At 36.2% G+C, this 13,869-nt stretch overlaps 2 protein-coding genes across 3 annotated transcripts; both read left to right on the top strand.

The window, feature by feature from the left end:
• Positions 1–3,922: 3,922 nt before the first annotated feature.
• LOC141046104 (uncharacterized) lies at positions 3,923–6,079 on the top strand. Of its 2 annotated transcripts, XR_016505944.1 has the most exons (3): positions 3,923–4,462; positions 4,610–5,213; positions 5,497–6,079. XR_016505944.1 is itself a non-coding variant. In XM_073538231.2 (2 exons), exon 1 carries the CDS (start codon positions 3,923–3,925, stop codon positions 4,430–4,432), a length of 510 nt encoding a protein of 169 aa, XP_073394332.1. In that variant the 3' UTR covers positions 4,433–4,462; positions 4,610–6,079. The 2 variants fall into 2 exon arrangements, 1 of the variants encoding a protein (XP_073394332.1); XM_073538231.2 differs by having other exon boundaries at positions 4,610–6,079.
• On the top strand, positions 5,728–13,625 carry LOC112290499 (uncharacterized). The gene is made up of 3 exons (XM_024536787.3): positions 5,728–5,864; positions 6,343–6,475; positions 6,698–13,625. The coding sequence occupies exons 2-3, from the start codon at positions 6,412–6,414 to the stop codon at positions 11,308–11,310; spliced, it is 4,677 nt and encodes a 1,558-aa protein (XP_024392555.1). The 5' UTR covers positions 5,728–5,864; positions 6,343–6,411; the 3' UTR covers positions 11,311–13,625.
• Positions 13,626–13,869: the final 244 nt, after the last annotated feature.

The raw sequence follows: 13,869 nt of genomic DNA, 5'->3' as shown, positions 1-13,869 counted from the left end.
TTGACCTTCTGTGGCACAATGCTAAACTTTTCTTATGTCAATTTTACAATTAAAAAAAACTAACACTTAATTTTGTCAAATGGCGTCTAGTTGGTAAATGAATGTTTGTATTGATAAGCCACATGAGATCTTGATAGTGAATATATAATAATATATTCACTACTTCCCAACATAGCCAATAAAATATTGTGAATCAGTAACTTGCAATTTACACTATTTTAAAGTTATTTTAAGGTAAGAAAAAATGTGTATATATATATATATATATATACATATGTTGTTATGTATTATAATACACTAATACTGTTTTAAAAAGTCTTGAATTATACTGCATATTCAACAACATTAATCAACCAAATTAACATTCATGCAGCAACTTGCAAATTTGGGATATTTAACTAACTCCAATGTCAATGGTCTTGAAACATATTTTATCAATAATTTGAGGAACCAAAGAATCCATGACAATGTTGACTTTGTCACTGACCAACAACTATTAGGGGTGTGTCCCAGAGGGTCCCCTTGCAACCATTCAAAGTCATTGTAAAGACACTACATTGTCACCATCAAAGAGTTTGTATATTCAATTTGGGTTGGTGTTTTATTAATATATACACATAGTACATTTGAAACCACAGAAGTAGTTTACATGAAGATGGCATGATTGGAAGCTCTCACACAATTCTTTTGGAGGGTTACCTATCTTTAATAATAATTCAAGGTTATTAAGCAATAGTCCTTGGATCAAGTCCTACGAAAAAGATAAAGAAAAAATTGTACACTTACTTCTTCAAGGATCAAGGATTTCCAGCTGTTAGTAGAGGCACTAAATAGCACAGCAGAAGTGATTACAACAGCTGGTGCATCACATGACTTCAGCTTAGTGTTTGATGAAGCTGTGGCTTTCAATCTGATTGCTGTGAAGCTTGCATTGGTTGGTTGTGTTGATGCTGTCAGAGCAGAGCATCAAGTGGAGGATCCCTGCATAGGCCCAGAGTGTGGTTAATTAAAAATGTTGGGAAGTATAAACGAGAGGCATGGAGTTTACAGTGTCCCTTACTAGAGAGAAAATGCCTTGATGGTGGTTGAAGCCTGAAGGGTGATGTCCCTCAAGTTCAGAAGGGGAGGGTTGCTGCTAACTTGGGTTGCAGCAGAGCACTCTTCAAACATCCATTGCACAGTCAAAATAGTGTTCTGATCCAGGTGCCACACTTCCATCTCCCATAATATGTTATTATGAAACATTCAGAATGTACCTGGGCATAACATCTGTCTATAGTGCAACTGCTCCCATGGATCCATTGATACAATGAAAAATTGGTGTTCTGACAAGTACACACATCACAACCACAATAGCTTCCATGGACCAATCTCAAATTTGTTGGGATGTTCTTGCATGATCTACAGGTCACAACATCTTCTAAGTTCAAAAACTTCTTGTGAAGAGTCATGAACCACGATAAGGAAACCACCATAGAATGGCAACTCCAATAAAATAATATTTGCCATCTAGTGCTGCAGCAATCTTTTTCAGACCCTACCCTATTCAGATCAGAATAATCACTTGAATGTGATGTCTGTGCTGCTGTAGAGTAAGACACCTTAGTTTTATAGTTTCTCTTTATTAATGTAGTTGTAAATACCTCCAAAAAATAGTTTAAATCATACAAAAGACTTAAATATTTTTTTTTATTTATTCAAGATGCAAAGCAAGAAAGAATATTTTTAAATAGAATTGAGTCTACAATCCTACTTAAGTAAAATCATCAAGCTATCAAGAAGGATTTATTTGCAAAAATATTACTTAAAAGACAAGTTTCAATAGCCACATGGTGCAATTATTGGAATCTAAATTTCAAATCTCTATCTCAAAAAATTCTTCAAAGTTTTTCAAAGAAGATATTATCTATCCACCATATTCTACCTACTTCTACTTACTTCTATTTACTCAAGTAATAAAGGCATTAATTTTAATCTCTAACTTAAGAATACTTAATGCGACTTGATTATTAATACAACAATATTTTGATATTAATTATTAGAACATCAAGATAAGATCTAATAAAAAAATAAACAAAAAACATGTATAAAATCTCTTAAGATATTTAATTTATAATATTTGCTTTATATAAAATTTATAAAAAAAATTATGAAATAAATATTATAGAATTTATTAAAATATATGATATGTTGGAACCCTATTTACTATCACGAGTATAAAAAGAGGTTGTGATGGTTGAGTAGTATTAGCAATCAGATTAGATTAGATTAGATTCTTGTAGCAAGACAATAAATATATAAATAAATATGATACAATAATTAATTTTTCATGTTTGGTATCCTTTCTGTAACAAACCTTATACAACTTTTTAAAGATTTTTATAGATGTTTTTAATCCATTTGTTCTTGCTTAATCTTTTGAGGAAAGTTTTTCATCATTGGTTTTGCAAGCTTGGATATACAAGTTCTGATATTGTTTTTTTGAAAGGGGCTATACATCCACAACAACAAGCATCACTGAATGTGCTTCTTTATTATTATATGTGAAAGATAATCATAAATAATAAGCTACTTTTTATAATGTCACACTTGCCCTTTTCTATCACTTTATTGAAAACATAAGCAAAAATGATAAGAAGCAGATATGACTAACTTTGACAATGTACTTCAGCCTCCCTTTGTGTAGTTACATTGAGTAGAGGAAAATATGGTGAAGCAAATAACTAAGTTACCTGTCTATCTAGACTCACCTCAGCAACACAGATGTATATGCTTTACATAATTCCAAACTCTTTATGTAATCCCAAACTACCTTTGATGTAGGTAGTTTGTACAGTGTTATAAGTTGTTATCTCCACGATGCAAAAGTATTTTTGCATGGACTTTGACATCTTTCAAATTTCAAGCATGTTGCACTAAATTAGATGTATTGGGTGCAACCTCAAAGCTATTAACTACTCCCCCTTAATTCTACTCTACTTAAGAGAGCATTCAAATTAATATTCCAAGTGCAATAATTAATTCCATAAAACGAGGGGATTAATAAAGCACAAGAAGAATTATGAAAAGTCATAGCGGATTGAATTTTGTACTTACACTAAAGGAAATGAAGGATTATTAGTGCTATGATACCATGTAAGAGAAAGAACACTAACAATGATAAAATAAAAACATAAAGTATATTAATACAATAACTTGATTACATCATATTCATAAGAGCCTTTTATATTGTCTTATGGAGTGAAGTAGTAACTTTTGTACTAGTAATAATAATAATAATAATAATAATAGCACTTGCAAATTGATTCTTTCATTTCTTTCTTTCTAGGTATTTTACGATTCTCACTTGTTATGTATTTAATTAATAATAGAAAATAAATAAATAAAAGATAGGGAAGAAAAGAAGAAGTGGCCGGATGATGGAAATGGAATGAGAATCTGATTAACATTATCTCTGCTTGCTCTGCCAATTGGGTGTTTCGTTTGCTTCGGTTCTCAGTCGTTCTGATCCTTGCAATCACTGCAAATGCCACCAACGTTGAAAGGTTCGCACAAAGGATCCTAGCTTGAATCCTAACCAGGCATAATCAACAAAACAAAAACAAAAAAAATACACCTAAGATGTATCCAAAAGATGGTGTGAATAAAAGCTTACTAAGTTCTTACTGGAAAGAACCCAGCTTGAAACTTACTTGGTCTAGAAAGGGTAAAGGAATTGATTTTGCTTTGTAATGAATTTAGGAACTATTTTTCTAAGTCATTGTGCCGAGGCCAGCTTTCATCATCTTCTTTGACACTTCATAGAAATGAATTCATAGATTGTATGTTGCAGAAGACTGAGCACATCAACATCATGTAGGGATGAACAACGAGGACGAATTCATCCCGGAGCCGAGGAGGATGAGGGAGCTGTTGTATTGAAATGTGCTTTCGATGCGGGGTCCCGATCCACATTCCTCGGGGAGAGAAGTTGTCGAGGGGGGATTCTGCTGCCGGATGGGCTCTCTTGGTTTTCTCCGGGTTTTTGTTTTCGAGAGCTCCGCTTTCTTTGGGTGCTAGGGTTGGTGCTGTTCAGGTGCGGTGTGTTGTGGTGACGGCAGCGGCGTTGCTGCAATCTTGGTTTTGCTACGTTTCTCCTGTTGCCATTCCGGTGGTCAATGCTCCTAGTGTGGCGACGCTGGTTTTGCATTCTCCTCCTCGCAGTCGTGCAGTTGGAGCGAGATCTGGCTTTTTGCTCGCGTTACTGTTCCCGTGGAGGGGGGCTGGTCGTCATTTAGGGCGCTTCTGCAACGCCGTTCCTGGCTGTTCTACCTTTTTTGTTGTCTGTGGCGATCCTGCTTCGGAGTGTGCTGCGATCAAGGCTGGTGGCTGCGGAAGCTCCTGTTGTCAACGTGATCTGGTTTCCGTACTTCTTCCGTTGGTCTATGGTTAGAGGGCGAGCGATACGGGTGTTCATGATAAGGTGGTAGTTTTCGACGGCGCCTTGTTGCTCTATTGTTGTTATTGCGCCGCCGCCTACCACTGGAGTGTCGACGGGTTCCCTTTTGGGGTATTTTTTTTTCTCCCTTTTTCCAGCTTCTGATTCGAATCGTGTTGCTGTTTGATGTAGTCGTGCATCGAGCTGGTGCTCGGCCCATGTTCTTCTTCACAGTGTGTGAAGGGGCGTTGGATGGTGCTGGTTGCACTGTGGTGGAAGCATCTAGTGTTCGACGGTGTCTCATGATTCTGTTCCGTTTGGTGCTCTCTGGTGGCGCTTCTTTTTTTCGGGTTGGTGGTCCAGTGGCATTGAGGATTGTCGACGCTTTCTTGTTGCTGACTTCATCTTTTTCGCCTCGAGCTTCTTCGGTTCTGTTCTCCACCAACTTGTTGTAGGCTAAGGCCATTGATGCTACTGTTGCGGTTGAAGTCATGGCTGCTGCTGCAAGTTCGTGAAGAGAGTAGTGGACGTTTAGGTCGTGGTTGGTAGCTGTCGGGGAAATTGCGGTATTTGCTATCTGCCGACCCGCGTTTTTGTCGCCGTGGATGCTGGAGGATTAAGTCCTGCGGTGCAGTGCCGTCAATTTTGGCTGGTGGTCGACTTAATCCGGCTCTTGTTGCTGTGCTCGTTCGTCTCCGACTATTTTTGGGGTCCGGTGTTGTTCGACTATCGCTGAGTTTCCGATCATCGTCGTCGCCTTTAGTCGGCACTGTCGGTGGACTGGCGGGGTTGGCAGGTATTGTTGAATGGGAGAAATGATGTTGTGCAACTAGTAGGCGGACGCGAGTTCGCTGGTGATGTGGGTCTTGATAGCAGATATCGATGCTTAAATTTGGAGATGTGACAGTCAGCGAAAAGTTGAGAAAGTAACTCGACGGTTAGAGTCCCTACCGACAATTGCAGAGAGGCAACGTTGTTCAGAATTCAGTGTTGCAAGGGTGTTCGAAATGTAGTACCGATTTGTTAGTGCTGATGAGGTAAGATGGTTCATTAAAACACAAAATTGTGGTGTATGGAAGGTCCTCGTGAGGCAGGCATTGAAGTTGACAGCGTAGTGAAAAATTTATGTAAGCAGCTTGGTATTCAATAGAACCGTCGGCTTCGCTGAAGAATATCATGTGAGCAGGTAGCATCTGGAGTTCGGATAGCTTCCTGTGATACTCTTGGACTCGGAACAATTGTGATACGATTATCATCCGGCAGCCCTCTTTTCCATATCCCGAGTTTCTGTTGCAAGTCATCTTCGCCTACCCAGTTTCATTTCTGTGAAGGGTTCTGAAGATCGAAGGACTTTGAGCCGCCAGTGGGTCGGCGAGCAATTCCATTTCTTCTTGCACAACTGCTATCGCAGCTACTCCAGGCTCGTTTTCGATACTTCCACATTGCGGTGAGACTTCCGGATTGGATGAATTGTTGGATTGGATGACTAAATGAGTTGGATAAAGTTAGGTTAGGAATTTGATCTAGCCATGTGGATGAACAACTTGAATGAATACTCAGGTATGGGTGAATTCTTATTGTTAGATGACATCTCATTTATGGATGAAGTTTTGTATAAAGATGAATTCTTATCAATGGATGAGAATATCTAAATTGAGTGATGATTGGAGGTATGATTTTTTTTATTTTGGTTGCTTGTGTTAAGTTGGACTAAATTGAGGGAGTTAGAAGGGTAGGTAATAATTGCAATTCATTGGATATTAAAATTTGGTGGATTATTGCATGGTTGAATAAGCTACCATTAGGGTGGTAATATTTATCTTCCAAGAATCTAATCTAGTTTTTCATCAATCAAATACTAATATTTGATGTGTGCATTTTCTCATAAGTTTAATATTAAAATTTGATGCTTGCATCTTCTATAGGTGACAAGGCCATTTCCTAGTAATAAATTTGAACATCTTAAAGCACTATTTCCAATTCTTCTTTGAATCATGGCTAGGTTGGATTCTACAACTCATACTTCAGAATCAATGTTGCCAAATGTTGATGGTGTGGGTAATGCTCTTTCCACTACAAAATCAATATGTCGAGTTCAAATGGTTTTAATACCTTAGTTTCATTATTGTGCTTCTTTTTACAATATAGATAGTGTATTTTACTACAGGCATGTTTTTTCTCTAGTTGTAAGTAATGTTGTGCTAGTCTTTACAATGTCTTTTTGATTGTATTGACAACCGTATGATTTAATATTGGTCCATGGTTATGAAATACGTGCAGATCATACTCTTGGTGGAGTTGTATCAAGCATATATTCAGAATTGCAATTGTATTTGGAAATTGCAATGAAGTCCATGGAAAAAGTCGAAGAGTTAACTTCTCAAAGAGAGGCAACAAATTTGCCAAAGTTCAACAAAGATGAATGTGAATATTTAGCTTGTAAACTCAAGCTCACCTTTGAGAGTGCTAGTTTATTCTTTCTTGCCATATGCCATCGAAAAGACATTCCTAAAGAAGCTTTGGCAAGTTGTGTGGGAAATTTCGAGCTATTTGCTACAAAGGCAAAAGAAATTGAAAGTTTCATCCAAGATTGTTGTCAAAATGCATGGATCCAAGCTGCCATCATATTGACAAAAGTGCAAGAGCGGGTTTCATCATTAGGCTTTAATTTGGAATTATGTAGACTTATATTTGTTGACTATGAATTTAGAGCACCACTAAGCAAAACGTGGACAGAACTTGTTGACAAAATTGAAGAAATCAATAGTATTGAAGCCAAGATTGTGCAAGAGAAAGCATTTCAAGATGAAGAGGCGTTGCTAAAGAAAGTGGATTTGGAATTGAAATCATTGAATGGTGAGGAGGAAGAGTTAGCTTACATTTTGCTTGAAAGACTTAAAAGCACATCAATTGCATCTTCACGAAATTCATTGAAGGGAGAATTGGAGAAGGTGAAGCAATGCAACCAAATAGGAAAAGGTGCATCTGCAACTGTATATAAAGTTAATTGGTTAGAGATGGAAGTTGCAAAGAAGGTGTTTTATGGATCAAACAATAAATATTTTGAACAAGAAGTGTCAATTGTATTGGGGGTGTTTCATGCAAATATTATGTCCATACTTCACTATACTTCAAGCAAGCATCAGTGCTCTATTTTCATGGAGTTGATGGATGGAGATCTTACTTCTCTAATATGGCATAGATTGGAAACTCTTCATCTAAATATACCATTTTCCAATATAGTAGTTGTTGACATTATTCTTCAAATTGCAGAAGGTATGGTTTGTCTTCACTCAAAAGATATTGTGCACAGGGACTTGAAACCAGAGAATGTTTTGGTGAAGATAACAAATATGGAAACTGGTCATGTACATGCCAAATTGGCAGATTTTGGAATGTCCAAAATCAAGAAAAGTAGTTGTTCTACTCAAACACTCAATATAGGTACTACTAGATACATGGCTCCAGAAGTGATTAAAATCCATGAGCAAGGAAGTGAAAACCATATGCTTACAAGTGCAAACAAACGAAAGTATCCACCAAAAAGTGATGTGTATAGTTTTGGTATGGTGTGTTATCAAATACTAACTGGAAAAATCCCTTTCTTTGATCTATCTAATAGTGAAGCCAAGAAAAAGATAAAGAGTGGAGAGTGCCCATCTCTACCTCATCATTGTCCACCAATTTTGAAGAAATTGATAGAAGACTGTTGGAAATTTAATCCCAAAGATCGTCCAACCTTTATAGAGATATGCAAGGATTTAAGGTGTATAAAATATTTATTGATGACATCATGTTCAAGCTTGATAATATTGCCAAATAAATCAATTAATTTTTTGTCTTTTACAACCTTGAAAATAAGTGAATCTTCAAGTTTGATATCATTGTTAAATAAATTGGATAATTATTCAACTTTGACAACTTGTGAGATAACTATGTGCTCAAAGTTGACGTCATTGCCAAAAGAATTAGTCAACCTCACATTTATAACTTCTTTAAACTTAAGTGGGTGCTCAAGCTTGACATCATTGCCAAATGAATTGGGCAACCTCACATCTTTGATTTCCTTAGATATAAGTGGGTGCTCGAACTTGATATCATTGCCAAATGAATTGCACAACCTTGCATCTTTGACATCTTTAAATTTAAGTGGGTGCTCGAACTTGACATCATTGCCAAACGAATTGGACAATCTCACATCTTTGATTTCGTTAGATTTAAGTGGATGCTCGAACTTGACATCATTGCCAAATGAATTGGACAACCTCACATCTTTGACTTCATTAAATATAAATGGGTGCTCGAGCTTGACATCATTGCCAAATGAATTGGGCAACCTCACATCTTTGACTTCATTAAATATAAATGAGTGCTCGAGCTTGACATCATTGCCAAATGAATTGGGCAACCTCACATCTTTGATTTCCTTAGATTTAAGTGGGTGCTCGAACTTAACATCATTGCTAAATGAATTGCACAACCTTGCATCTTTGACATCTTTAAATTTAAGTGGCTGCCCGAGCTTGACATCATTGCCAAATGAATTGGGCAACCTCACATCTTTGATTTCCTTAGATTTAAGTGGGTGTTCGAACTTGACATCATTGCCAAATGAACTGGACAACTTCACATCTTTGACTTCATTAAATATAAATGGGTGCTCGAGCTTAACATCATTGCCAAATGAGTTGGGCAACCTCACATCTTTGACTTCCATAAATTTAAGTTGGTGCTCGAACTTAACATCATTGCCAAATGAATTGGGCAACCTTGCATCTTTGACTTCTTTTAATATCAGTGAGTGTTGGAAGTTGATATCATTGCCAAATGAATTGGGCAAACTCACATCTTTGACTTCTTTTAATTTAAGTTGGTGCTCAAGCTTGACATCATTGCCAAATGAATTGGGCCACCTTGTATCTTTGACATCCTTAAATTTAAGTGAGTGCTCGAACTTGACATCATTGCCAAATGAATTGGGCAAACTTACATCTTTGATTTTGTTAGATTTAAGTGGGTGCTCGAACTTGACATCATTACCAAATGAACTGGGCAACCTCACATCTTTGACTTCATTAAATATAAATGGGAGCTCGAACTTGACATCATTGCCAAATGAATTGGGCAATCTTACATCTTTAACTTCATTACATATAAGTGAGTGTATGCGGTTGACATCATTGCCAAATGAATTGGGCAACCTCAAATCTTTGACTTCCTTAATTTTAAGTGAATGCTCGAGCTTGACATCATTGCCAAATGAATTGGGCAACCTCAAATCTTTGACTTCCTTAATTTTAAGTGAATGCTCCAGCTTGACATCATTGCCAAATGAATTGGGCAACCTCACATCTTTGACTTCTTTAAATTTAAGTGGATGTCGGCACTTGACATCATTGCCAAATGAATTGGGCAACCTCACATCTTTGACTTCTTTAGATTTAAGTTGGTGCTTGAATTTGAAAACATTGCCAAACAAATTGCGTAACGTCACATCTTTGACTTCATTAAATTTAGATGGGTACTATAGCTTAACATCATTCTCAAATGAATTGCGCAACCTTACATCTTTGACTTCTTTGAATATAAGTGCGTGTTGGAAGTTGATATCATTGCCAATTGAATTGGGCAACCTCACATCTTTGACTTCTTTACACATAAGTGAGTGTCATGAGTTGAGATCATTGCCAAATGAATTGGGCAACCTCACATCTTTGACTTCTTTACACATAAGTCAGTGTCATGAGTTGAGATCATTGCCAAATGAATTGGGCAACCTTGTATCTTTGACTTCTTTAAATTTAGTTAATTGTTGGAAGTTAACCTCATTGCCAAAAGAATTAGTCAACCTTACATCTTTGACTTCCTTAAATTTAAGTGGGTTTTGGGAGGTAACATTATTGCCAAATGAATTAGGCAACCTCACATCTTTGACTTCTTTAGAAATTAGTGGGTGTTCGAAGTTGACATCATTGCCAAATAAATTGGGCAACCTCACATCTTTGACTTCCTTAAATTTAAGTGGAAACTCGAGCTTGACATCATTGCCAAATGAAATGGGTAACCTCACATCTTTGACTTCCTTAAATTTAAAAAGGTGCTCGAACTTGACATCATTGCCAAATGAATTGGGCAACCTTGCATCTTTGACTTCCTTAAAATTAAGTAGGTGCTCGAGCTTGAAATCATTGCCAATTGAATTGAGCAACCTCACATCTTTACCTTCCTTAAGTTTAAGTGGTTGTTGGAAGTTGACATCATTGCCAAATGAATTGGGCAACCTCACATCTTTGACTTCCTTAAATTTAAGTGGGTGCTCGAACTTGACATCATTGCCAAATGAATTGGGCAACCTCACATCTTTGACTTCCTTAAAATTAAGAAGGTGCTCGAACTTGACATCATTGCCAAATGAATTCGGCAACCTTGCATCTTTGACTTCTTTAAATTTAGATGGGTGGAAAAACTTAACATCATTGCCAAAAGTATTAGTCAACCTCACATCTTTAACTTCTTTAAATTTAAGTAGGTGCTCGAGCTTGACATCATTGCCAAATGAATTGGGTAACCTTGCATCTTTGACATCTTTAAATTTAAGTGGGTGTTGGAGGTTGAGATCATTGCCAAATGAATTGGGCAACCTCACATCTTTAACTTCTTTACATATAAGTAAGTGTTGGGAGTTGACATCATTGCCAAATGAATTGGGCAACCTCACATCTTTGATTTTGTTAAATTTAAGTGAGTGCTCGAACTTGACATCATTGCCAAATGAATTGTGCAACCTCACATCTTTGATTTCCTTAGATTTAAGTGGATGCTCAAATTTGACATCAATGCCAAATGAATTACACAACATCACATCTTTGACTTCATTAAATATAAATGAGTGATCGAGCTTGACATCATTGCCAAATGAATTGAGTCAACCTTATAGCTTTGACTTCCTTAAATTTAAGTGGGTGCTCGAGCTTGACATCAATGCCAATTGAATTAAAGAACCTCACATCTTTGATTTTCTTAGATTTAAGTGAATGTTGGAAGTTGACATCATTGCCAAATGAATTGAGCAACCTCACATCTTTGACTTCCTTTGATTTAAGTGGGTGTTGGAAGTTGACATCATTGCCAAATAAATTGGGCAACCTCAGATCTTTGACTTCCTTAAATTTAAGGTGGTGCTTGAACTTGATATCATTGCCATATGAATTGGGCAACCTTGCATCTTTCACATCTTTAAATTTAAGTGGGTGCTTGAGCTTGACATCATTGCCAAATGAATTGGACAACCTCACATCTTTAACTTCTTTAAATTTAAGTGGGTGCTCGAGCTTGACATTATATCCAAATAAATTGGGCAACCTCACATCTTTGATTTTCTTAGATTTAAGTGGATGCTCGAACTTCACATCATTGCCAAATGAATTGCGCAACCTCACATCTTTGACTTCATTAAATTTAAATGGGTGATCGAGCTTGACATCATTGCCAAGTGAATTGGGTCAACCTTATAGCTTTGACTTCCTTAAATTTAAGTGGGTGCTCGAGCTTGACATCATTGCCAAATGAACTGGGCAACCTCACATCTTTGACTTCATTAAATGTAATGGGTGCTCGAACTTGACATCATTGCCAAATGAATTGGGCAACCTCACATCTTTAACTTTACTACAAATAAGTGAGTGTTGGGAGTTGACATCATTGCCAAATGAATTGGGCAAACTCACATCTTTGACTTCCTTAAGTTTAAGTGGGTGATCGAGCTTGACATTATTACAAAATGGATTGGGCAACCTCACAGCTTTGACTTCTTTAAATTTAAGTGGTTGTTGGAACTTGACATCATTGCCAAATTAATTGGGCAACCTCACATCTTTGACTTCCTTAAATTTTAGTTGGTGCTCAAACTTAACATCATTGCCAAATGAATTGGACAACCTTGCATCTTTGACTTCTTTAAATTTTATTGGGTGCCCAAGCTTGACATCATTGCCAATTGAATTGAGCAACCTCACATCTTTACCTTCCTTATGTTTAAGTGGTTGTTGGAGGTTGAGATCATTACCAAATGAATAGGACAACCTCGCATCTTTGACTTCCTTAGATTTAAGTGGGTGCTGCAACTTGACATCATTGCCAAATGAATTGGGCAACCTCGCATCTTTGACCTCTTTAAATTTAGTTGGATGGAGAAACTTAACATCATTGCCAAAAGAATTAGTCAACCTTGCATCTTTGACTTCCTTAAGTTTAAGTGGGTGTTGAGATTTGACATCATTGCCAAATGAATTGGACAAACTCACATCTTTGATTTCCTTAAATTTAAGTGGGCACTCGAGCTTGACATCATTGCCAAATGAATTGGGTAATCTCATAGCTTTGACTTCCTTAAATTTAAGTGGGTGTTGTAAGTTGACATCATTGCCAAATGAATTGGGCAACCTCACATCTTTGACTTCTTTAAATATTAGTGGATGTTGGAAGTTGATATCATTGCCAAATGAATTGGGCAACCTCACATCTTTGACTTCCTTAAATTTAAGTTGATGCTCGAACTTGACATTATTGTCAAATGAATTGGGCAACCTCACATCTTTAACTTCTTTTCATATAAGTGAGTGTTGGAAGTTGACATCATTGCCAAATGAATTGGACAACTTCACATCTTTGACTTCCTTAAATATTAGTGGGTGCTCAGACTTGATATCATTGCCAAACGAATTAGGCAATCTCACATCTTTGACTTCCATAAATTTAAGTAGGTGCTCGAACTTGACATCATTGCCAAATGAATTGGACAACCTCACATCTTTGACTTCCTTAAATTGAAGTGGATGTGGGACGTTGAAATCATTTCCAAATGAATTGGCTAATCTTACATTTTTGAAAGTCATTGATGAAAAGAGTTGGATATCATTATCCAAAGCAATAATCAATGATTATTTGAGAATATATATTTTAAAATAGGTTTTAAATCAATCAATTATACACTTATATGTGAATAAGAAATGTAATATTAAGCCTAGATAGGATATTTTGAACATACAATAGCACAAAAGTAATAATAATTCTAAGAAGATAGAATTCAAATTTAGAATTTAGAATTTGGAAGATGAGATTTATATATTCTCTAATAAATAAATGGACTTTTTAAATCTATAATTTGAGCTATTTTGTTTTGGAGATCTACAAATTGAATGGTGGACTTATAATATTCTATTGGTTTTATAAATTTCAAATATAGGGCCATTCAGTGCTTCACTTTGATGATTTATGTTTTGCTTTGTCCTTTTGAAAATTTAAATTGACATATCTTTCTTTTAGTAATACTTTTGATTTTAACAATACATTTAAAATCTTAAGTAATTCTCTAGATTAAAAATTATGAATTTTAAAAAATATCTTAATAATATTTTAAAATGATCAAAGTTAGAGAATGGGAGATAATGATT

The sequence above is a fragment of the Physcomitrium patens genome, chromosome 13, assembly GCF_059467195.1.
Source record: "Physcomitrium patens ecotype Gransden chromosome 13, ASM5946719v1, whole genome shotgun sequence".
Lineage (NCBI taxonomy): Eukaryota > Viridiplantae > Streptophyta > Bryopsida > Funariales > Funariaceae > Physcomitrium > Physcomitrium patens.
Note: the sequence above shows the minus strand (reverse complement) of the source record. Positions and strands in the feature narration are given on the sequence as shown.